This window comes from Plasmodium cynomolgi, chromosome 9, assembly GCF_000321355.1.
Source record: "Plasmodium cynomolgi strain B DNA, chromosome 9, whole genome shotgun sequence".
NCBI lineage: Eukaryota > Apicomplexa > Aconoidasida > Haemosporida > Plasmodiidae > Plasmodium > Plasmodium cynomolgi.
In genome coordinates, this window is record NC_020402.1 from 1,545,103 (window position 1) to 1,555,706 (window position 10,604).

At 39.1% G+C, this 10,604-nt stretch overlaps 1 protein-coding gene across 1 annotated transcript; it reads right to left on the reverse strand.

Annotated features, from left to right (window-relative positions):
• Positions 1-113: 113 nt before the first annotated feature.
• Positions 114-6,131, reverse strand: PCYB_094470 (WD domain G-beta repeat domain containing protein; the record flags this gene model as incomplete). Its single annotated transcript, XM_004222562.1, has 6 exons — positions 114-431; positions 602-730; positions 847-1,597; positions 1,730-1,994; positions 2,146-2,926; positions 3,302-6,131. Coding segments are annotated over 6 exons (5,074 nt in total), but the record flags the coding sequence as incomplete, so codon positions are not given.
• Between the last annotated feature and the right edge of the window lie 4,473 nt (positions 6,132-10,604).

A 10,604-nucleotide genomic window follows, 5' to 3' on the forward strand; every position in this document is an offset into this window, starting at 1 on the left:
TTTTTTTTTCCCCCCCGCGTGGTCACTATCAACAAGTACGCACACAATTGTAGTGGCGGGGGGCAGGAGCAATTTTGACTGCCCCACTCTTATCTTCGTCGTTCTCTCCTCACCTTTGGAACAATTGTAAAAATCGATGAGATTATTACAAGACATGGAAACTAATAAGTTATTGTCATAACTAAAGTCGATACTTAAAATTTTGTCGTCAAACGAGTTTAAATCCGTGCCAAGTGGAACCCTGCCATTTTGTGTTACCTCATTTGTTGTGTTTAGTAAATTTGCATCTAAGTACGTGTCAAACGGTTTGGATGCCTGTGTATACTCGGGATCATTGTAACAAGACTCCGCTGAAACAGCCATTTTGGGTTCCACGTCAATAAATTTATCCATTGCCAAATCGATTAAATTAATGTTATTTGTGTAGCCACCTGATCGCATAAAAGAAAAGGGGTAGAGAGTGGGGGGAAAAGGTGTATCCGTGATGCCTCATCTCGTGGTGCTAACACAGTAGGTGTTACTCAATCTGATGATGTGCATAACTAAGGAGAGCAATCAATCTTTCCATCAACGCGGAATGAAGAAAAAAAAAAAAAAATACCTGCATAAGATAGCAGTCTTCCATTTTTGGAAAAACTCAAGGAAGTAACTCCCTGGTTGCTTGGGTAGTTATTTTTAAATCTCTTGATAAAGGAGTTTACTCTAACATCGTAAAGGTGTACATAATTGTCTAACAGGGGGGGGAGAGTCGGGAGAAACGTGCATAAGAAGTGGTAAAGCCAATGGACGTTACGGTGGGCACACCTGGGGTCGCACTGACTCAGCCTCACGGTGTGATGCGCTTACCGTAGTAGCCACAAGCCACAAGCGTGCTGTTGTAGTGGTATTTGGAAACATTGGCGGGGCAGTTATACGTGTAAGTAATAAAAGGGTATGTTCTATTGGTGGAGTAAATCCTCAAATTGCCATCATCTTCACTAGAGCAAAAAAAGTAGCCTAAAAAGGCCGTGTCGAGAGACCATATAGGTGTGTGCCCACCCACATACTTGACATAATTTTTGTTACTTATGGTGCTGTACAAATATACATCCCCATTAACATTTCCTGACAGTAATATTTTATTGGATTCACCAAAACGTAAGCTTGTAACATTAAAGATATTTCCATACAATCTGCAAATGCCATCATTTTCGTCATCATAATCTAAGTCTATGGACGTGGCATTATTTTCTTCTAAATATCCATGTCTCCTTCTCATCGTATCGTTTATATTAACTTTATTAATCATCTCCATGTCTTTTTTTTTTTTTCTTATTTTGTTCATTTGGGACTGTTTGATGTTCCACAACCTGATTATGTTATTCGAATGCGCCGTGGCAACAAAGGATCCATCAAGGCCGGAAATTTCTGCACACGTCATGTCGCTACAATTGTTCAGGCAGTAATACAGCATACTGGGCATTCTATTTTTCGTCACCCTTAGTCTGTTCTTTTTTTGCATTTTCAATATATGTTTGTAGTAATAATACGCGTCACTGCTTTCGTTGGGTACGTAGTGATTTTCCTCCTTTTCACATCCCGGTTTGTTGCTTTCGTCCTGTGGTGTTCGGGGGGGAATGGCGAGGGTACCGCAGTTAGCACGTTTGCGGTAACACAAACATTTTGCAGCATAAACACTCGTACATTAATACACACATGTTTTTTTTTTTTTTTGCCCTTCCACTCTTACGCATCCGTGGAGGCGTAGTTTGTTCCGCTCGGCCAGTACCTCCACAATTTCGTCCTTCGTCAAATAAATAGGCGGCAAGGACCACATAACAGGAAAATCCAGCTTTACATTGTAGAGAAAGTTGGCCGAAACGAACGAATTGAAGAAGTTAAAATTCCTCTCCTGGTCCTCTATTTCTATTATTTTAATTTTGGTCGTAATTAAATTGTACAACGAAATGCCTCCGTACACGGTTAGGTACTGCCACAGGGACTTCTTTCCCAGTCTGAACGGAAGGGGTGGGATGGAAGAGGAGAGTGAGGGCACACGAAAGCGAAATCGCCAGTGAAACGGGCGCCTGGAAATAAACAAATGGGGTTAACACCAAAAAATTGCACACATTCCTTTCGCACACGGCGCGATCTCCCGAAACCTACTTGGTCATGTGAACGACGTGTTGGGCATTTTTCTCCTTAAAGCGAACAAGCGATATTTCAAACACCTGGCTCAAGTTAACACAGGTGGACAAAAACTTGGTCACCGGTTCGTACGCAGAAAATTTGTTTAAATATTTTTTCTTAAAATCGGAAATGTGTCCATAACTGTTTGTTAATATGAGAATAAAAATTTCCAGCAACAAGCAGAAGGAGACATTCTGTAGCTGAAGTTTTATTTGAATTAAATTATTTTCATACCAATTTATAAAATCATCAAAGAGAGTTATCAATTTTGCTAAATCGAAATTTTCTCTTTCTCCTTTTGGCTCTGCTAGCGCTTCATGGGGAACTGCAGAGCGTATAGTCACATTAATATTTCTGTTAATATTATTTATTTTTTCCTTCAGTATGTCCAGGACGTCCCTATCTATATTTAAATTATTTAACAGAGTGTCCAGGGACATATTTTTCAATAATTCTAGATTATGCGGAGCATTATTTCTAAAGGTGGAGGCTGTTGATGAATAGGGCTTATTTTCCATCACTCTGTCACTTATTTTGCTACTTCCCACGTTGTCATTTTCGTCAATTACGTCCCCAAAAAGTTTGGTCAGGGCTACCAATTTTCTGTCGCTTTCCATTTGCTCAGGCGTAAGGGGTGTTATCCCTTCATCGTAAAGGTCACTCAAATTTTTCTTCATTTTGGATGACCTCAAATCGTCTTCATTTAGGAAGTCCATTCGATTTAGCATATTTTTGTCCTTTTCCACGAACACATTTGCTGCATTTTTATTCGGGTCGTAATTTGCCAACAAATAATTTTTTTTTTTGTGCAGGTGGTTTGGGTCCTTCACGTTTGCCGGCACGTTCAGGGACGCGTTGAGGGACTCATTCGGCGGTGCGTTTAGCGATGCGTTTAGCGGTGTGTTTAGCGATGCGTTTAGCGGTGTGTTTAGCGATGCGTTTAGCGGTGTGTTTAGCGATGCGTTTAGCGGTGTGTTTAGCGATGCGTTTATCGATGCGTTTAGCGGTGTGTTTAGCGATGCGTTTAGCGGTGTGTTTAGCGATGCGTTTAGCGATGTGTTTAGCGATGTGTTTAGCAATGCATTCATAGGGGCACCCGTTTGCATGTCCATGTTCCTAATCATGCTTGTACCTGGGGGTACATTCAACCCTCTGCTGCTCATGTAGCCATCCGCCGTCTGCAGCACGCTCTGCGCTGTGCTATTGAGAACGCCTTGTTCGCTGCTCTCAGTTATGTTGTACAGATAATTATTATAATCAAGATTTTTTTTTTTCCCCTTGAAATTTTGGTCAAAGGGGAATAATCCTCCCTTCTCATTCTTAGTCATTTCGATGTTTTTATCCTTTCCCTTTTCTTCCTTTTTATCTTCCTTTTTCTCTCTTTTCTTTTTCCTTTTTTTCTCCTCCACTTGTTCCATTTTTTTCAAATTTTCAGCATCGCTTTTATGTTCTGTTTGTGCACTCTGCTTGTATGCCCCTAGCGTATCTGTTTCGTTTCCATTAATGGCATTTTTGCCACTGCTCATGTTGTACATGCCAGTACTATAGGGAGTGCTACTGCTGATGGTGGATCCACCCGCACCTCCAATCAGATCGGTCGTGTTGATATTATTTTCATTCGATGGGTCCCCGTTAAAATGGGCGGAATTATTTCCTGGCTTGTCGAAAGGAACACCATTGTTATCCATTTTCAATTCTTCATAAGCTCCACTTTTATTCATATTTATAGTAGCCCCTGTAGTAGTACCATCATTATCATTTCCTTTTTTGTTAACTAAATCTGAGTCCATTTTACACATTGTGGAAATCACATTTTTTTCTTGATCTGCTTGTTTCATAATTTTGCTCTGATTGGTATACCTATTTACAGAAGTATACTTGGCCTTGTTGTTATCTTTTAGATGATCTTTTAGAATATTCGCTGGGTTTGCAAAATGGGGAGCTTCCTTTGCATTTAGGTTCTCCTTATTCATGTGAAATTTGTATGCATCCGCGTTGTCAATGTTGGTGGGGGCATTCGCGTGATTGTTACTACTTGGTATGACTCCGCTTGGAATGGCGTTATTGGACAAATCGCCAGTCTTCACGCTCATCTTCTGCTTCTTGGTGCTAATCTTCCCAAACTGCGATGGAGCCATGCTTGCGTTTTCGGGATTGGGGCCCTTGTTCGGGTTACTCCCCTCGATTAAATTGTTGTATCTCACTTGTTTGTCTTCGCTCCCGTTTTTGTGTTCCTTTAAATTTTCCATATTTTTGTTGTACGCCTTGGCGTCTAATAGGGCGTTCGGTGGTGCGAAAAAGGGTTTTGCACTGTTGGGGGGGGCTTCCGTCGGGTTGGCGCTTCCTTGGTGGTTGGCGCTTGCATGGTGATTAGCGCTTGCATGATGGTTGGCGGTTCCATGATGGTTGGCGGTTCCATGATGGTTGGCGGTTCCATGATGGTTGGCGGTTCCATGATGGTTGACGCTTCCTTGGTGGTTGGCGCTACTTCCCGGGTGGCCGCTACTCACGCCATAAGGACCATAATTCGCCTGCTCGTTAAACAACATATTAACCGTTTTGTTCATGTGGCTGTAGTCCGCATCCTTGGCCTGGTTGTTGAGCTTCGCGTCGGCCAAGGCTTCCGCGTGAAAGTTGCCTTTGTCATTTGGGCTAAAGGTGAATACTTTATTCATATTTGTTTTGGCGCCCATCGGGGTTATATTCAAGGGGTTGTACATTGGGGGGCCGTCTAAATTTTTCAAATTTCTCGCATGGGCGGAGGCGTTGCTCATGCCGGTGCCACCGCTAATGGTACCACTGCCGATGGTACCACTACCGGCTGCTACCCCGCTGGGGGTGTTCCCAGAGCTCAAGCTACTCAACTGCTTAGACGAGATATACAAATTATCCTTTTCGTTCTTACCTAACAAATACTTATCCCTATTTTTATAAACATTTCCTAGATATTCTTTTTCCCTATATTGGGGCATAGCGCCGATTTGAGTGTCTTTTACATTGTTCATTTTGTTGTTTAATGGGATCATGTTGCTCTCCACATTTTTCATGTCATTCACGTAATATCTGTTCATGGTAGTTCCATCAGAATTGCGATAGTGCTTGTTATTCACACCGGTTTGCACAACCATTTTGTTACTATTAAATCTATTAGCAAAATTCTCCGCATTCTTATTCGCGCCATTGCTATCTTGCGGAGGTTTCCCTACACTCTCCCCACCTAACATATTATTATTCATTTCTATGTTGCTTTTCATCATGCTGTTATAATTCACATTGTTGTAATTATAGTTTAAATTGTTCATTATATTTTCCCTTAGATTATTGTTACTTTTGTTGAAAACGCTGTTCATATTTCTGTTGGCACCTGCTATGTCCGAGCTGCCCATTTTTATTCTGCTCTTCAAATTCATGTCCGTTTGCATATTCACGCTACTGTTATTGATGTTTATTTTGGAGTTCAGGTTACTCATTGGGGGTTTCGCGCCGCTTCTCATGATATTAATGTTGCCATGGCCCCCCGACAGAGTGTTCATTCCGGTGGGCATACTGCTCATTCCGCTGGACATGTTGTTCATTCCGCTGGACATGCTGCTCATTCCGCCGGACATGCTGCTCATTCCGCTGGACATGCTGTTCATTCCACCGGGAATATTGCTCATACCGCCTGACATGCCATTCGCATAACCAGACATGCTGTGCTTCATATTGTTAGCCAAACTGTTGAGATTACTGGACATGTTCTTTAAATTCCCGTGCAGCTTGCCCATCCCGTTGATGTTGCTCATCCCGTTGACGTTGCTCATCCCGTTGACGTTGCCCATCCCGCCCATGCTGGGGGGGGCATTCAAATTGCTGCCTACCATACCACTGGAGTTGTTTCTGATGTTGTTGTAGTTCTCGTTATTGTTGCCATTGTTACTGCCGTTGTTTTTGCTGAAATTGTTATTCTTGTTATTATTCATGTTATTCTTGGGGTGGGGTTCACGTTCACCTTCACGTTAACGTTATGTGTGTTCTCGTGTTGTGGTGATGGACTCCTTCTGCGAACGACTGAGATTTGGAAGGTGTGACAAACTGGGCAGGGCTAAAAAGTGATACTTTTTATGGCTGACTCTGCCTCGAATGTTTTTGACGCGAACGTTTTTGACGCGAACGTTTTTGACGCGAACGTGTTTGACGCTAACTCTTTGCCAACCTCTTTTATCATCCGTTCTTCCTTCAATATGGTGTCCCTCTCTGCTGCGTTTTATTTATTTTATTTTTGCTGTTAAGTTTAATCACTATTGCTACATATGCTTACTTATTTACATTCGCATACGTTCATTTTTTTTTTTTGCGATGAATTGAAACGCCTGCCTTTTTCAAAAATCATGTTTTGCCGAGCCTTTCCAATTTTTTCCCAGTTTTTCCGAATGTTACTTATTTTTTTTTTTTTCTCGCTGCTGCTTTATTTAATGTACGTCTGAACGGAATGCCTAGTCTCGGCCCTTCTCATCATTTTACTCCTGCCAAAAAATGGGCAATATATTTTTGCTTGCTGACTCGTGCCGCACGGCGTTCCCAAATATGATACGTGTGATCATGAAATTGGGAAGGTCAAAAAAATATGGGATGTTTGCTAATATTTATAAGCAGCGGTTTGGTGTTCACAGTTTTTGGCGAGCGGAAAGAACTCGGGTGATTTTTCACCCCACTGTTAACTTGCGCGAATTGAGCGAACTTTCGCAATTTTCAAAAAGTCCACCAAATTCGCCAATTCGCCAATTCGCGATGTTTAGCCCCAATTTCAATGATGGTCTGACGCTTTCTTTCCTGTTTTTTTACGAATTATGCCTCAGACCGTGCGCCATGCATACATTTGCGTACGCTTATGTATAAATACACGCACATGTACTTATGCGTATGGCACACTGTACATCTTAACATGCCCGCAAAGGTTGTACGCATATCCACTTCAGATTGTAACAAACTGAAAAGGAAAAAAAAAAAAAAAAAAAAAAAAAAGTGTTCAAAAGTTATACATAATTTTGTATGGCCTTATTTTTGTTTACCCGTAGGTTTTACATAAATTATACTTCAGTAGATGGGCACCCAAAATTATCCCGTGCTTGTACGCAAAGGGATGTTATAATATGTGTAAAAAAATTGCTTATATTGGTGGTCACCTTTTAAGAAAGTTGAATATATTATCCGCATATGTTAAGTCACATGTGATAACCTCCGTTGATATTATTTTTTGACCCGCAAAAGTGAAGTTTTGGAAATGAGCTATTGCTTTTTTTTTTTTTTTTACTATTTTTCCAAGTTATAAAGAAGTGTACGGTATATTACGTAAATCCCCGGTTTCTTCGCAAGTTTTATCACGACGAAATGTGTATTTTTTTTTTATCATACATAAGAAGATATGCATTATTGAACGCGATTTGTTTCTCGCCCTCCCATAAAACCCTTATCAGTGCCGTAAATCGTTTGTAACAGTTCGAAAAGAGCAACAGAACAATTTTTTCGCAGGCGAAGAGGCGGCAAATGGTTATGCGTGTTGTACTGCATATATACTGTGTATGCAAACTCGTGGTGAACAAAAAATTATGTGGGTTATATAGGCATTTACATACGCCCACATCACACGTTCATTGTAAATTATGTGCAGTGAAACAACCTTAAGGATTAAATTTCGTTCGTGTACGCCTCGCGCAAAGGACTCTGCAGCGCATTTTTAAAGGAATTTTACTTCGTCATTTAGCAAAATGGGGGGGGAAAAAAAATAAAAGGACAGGAACGAAAAACAAAGCAGCGGTAAATATATGGCAAAACTTTTCAACCAATTAAATTTTTTTTTTTTTGTGCAAATACCATGGCAACTATGGACATATACTGTCTTAGGTGAAATATCATATTTTTCTAGTTTCATTAATAACAATTTTGTGAAAGTAAAAAAAAAAAAGGTAAGTCCACCGTTCACAGCAACCCGACGATGAATCACGCACATGAAATTAATGCGTACATTTTTTTTTTCATTTTGTCACTGCTCCTTCGTATGCGGCGTAAGCATAGAAAAACCATACCGTTTTTTTTTTTTTTTGGGGGGGGGGAACTCTTTCTTCCGCAAAGAAGCAAAAGGAAAAGGTCGCAAAAAAAAAAAAAAAAAAGAGGCACGTCACGTAGCATTGTAGGGGAAAAATAAAATTAAAAAAATATAAGCACATCTGAACTTCTAAGAGCTGAAGTTACAACGGCGGGAAAGTGAAATGCCCACTTTTAAAAATAGCAAAAAAAAAAAATAAATAATGACAAAAGGAACCTAATGCACAAAAGTTTGCCATATATTTATAGTTAATACCTTCCATTTTTGTATACTTTATTTTGTTTCCACCTGTGTTTTTCCTCTTTTGGCCCTTTTCCGTTTGAATGAAAAAGAAGCGGAGGGAGAAAATAAGCGTGCTAGGATTACATCTTTGTTGCCACTCTACATTTTAAAGCAGGTTCTTCCCCCTTCTGAAAAAAGAAAGGGAGGTTATTATGCTCTAACAATATTTTATCTAAAATGAATTCTCCTTAGAAGGGATGAAAAACAATGACTTTGCTCGCCCTAATATTAAAAATGAACATTCTTATTTTCCCCTTCTCCTCTCGAATGGAAGGTACGAAGCACATTTTTGTACCCTTAGGGAAGAGAAAGGGGAATGAAATAGCACATAGCGCATATGTTGTTTGCGCATGTATGTTTATAAACTTTTATTTTTCAGAAAAACGAAAGAAAAAGAGAGACTTTTAAGCATAACTTTTTTTTTCACAAAAGCGCACCTAGCGATATGAATGCACATCGTCCTCATGTGAGCACGTAATCCATGTGCAACATCCACGATTTTAAAATACATCATCATAATCAATGTTTTGCTAAATTGTGTGCACATTCGTGAATCCCTTCCACTGAACAAATGAAATATGCATTTTTCTTGAATTTATATATCTGAATAACATTGAATCAGGCACATTTTTCCTGCAGTATTTGCTGAAAAGTTTTAGCTTTTTCTTGCGGCACCACGTAATTAATTTGTGTGTTTTGTTTTCACAATTGCATTGCATTGCATTGCTTTTTTTTTTTTTTTGTTTTATCGCTTAAAAATTTGTTGTGCATCACAAAGAAATGTATGTATTGAACGAAGTAAAAAAAAAAAGATTAAAGAAAAAATAAAAAAAATGTGCAGTGAGATTTATGTTACTGCACAATGTAAATCAATATATCTTCGTACTGAATAACCGATTCGGTTACAAAAAAAAAAATTCAATGTCATTCGTGAAAAGGAACATACGGATCTTCGTTGTAATTTTTTTTTTATTTTCGTAACTTTATTTTCCCTTCGCAATGGAAAGAATAAGAATGAGCAAAGCATTTTATGCAAGAAACGTTTGTTTTTTTTGTTTTTTTTCCAAAAGAAGGGCTATTTCTTTTTTAAAATAGTTTCCAGAATTTTGAAAAAAATTAAATTTACTTTATATGGAGGGAATGCACATTCGAAAAGGCTAATGTAAATTACCCCCCCAAACAAATGTGCATTATGCCTATCGCCGAAATGGCTAGTGTATACTCATGCAACACATTCCTTTTTTTTTTTTACTGCTTTTTCCACTAAATTTGTTTAAGTGCCCATATATTTCATTAGGCATTTTGTAAATGCAAAAATTTGCGCGCCATTCTATGGAAGTGCCTTAAGTATGGTTAGTATATTTTGTGCCATTTTCCGTAAAAAAATGTATGTGCAATAAAATCATGTTTCCACTTTTGGAAATAAAATACGTTTGCATGTGCAAAAAAAAAGTGTTTCAAAATTGGCCTTTTGCGCTTAAATAAATTCCCCCTTTCCCTATAAAAATTAAAAAAATTCATAAAAATACCCATTTCACGTGGGGTTGATTAACAATACGGCACGTGCAAGGGAAAGCCAAAGGCTAAATGGCTAAGGTTAAAAGGCGAAGGCCGATTGGTAAGGGCCGATTGGTAAAGGCCGATTGGTAAGGGCCGATTGGTAAGGGCCGATTGGTGAAGATCAAATGGTAAGCCTCAAATGGTGAAAGCCAAAGGACAAGGGTCAAAAATCGAAAGATGCAAATCGTAGTGGCAAGTCGAAATTAGCAAATAGCTAGTGGAAAATTGAGTGTTGGAAAGTGAAAGTCGCAAATGGAAACCCCCCTTCGTGTGAAATAAAAAAAGAAAACACTTTGCAAAAAAAAAAAAAAAAAAAAAAAAGTACAAAGGGGAATCATGGCAAAGTAATTACATATATGCTTATACATGCATAAATGTGTACTTAGGCATAATGAGAAGAAATGTTTCTCATATATAGTAAAGAAAAAATGTGTAAGCATGTACGTACCACATTTTACCATTAAGCCAAATAGCCAAAATTGTATAAATTATTTATGTACAGCATTAT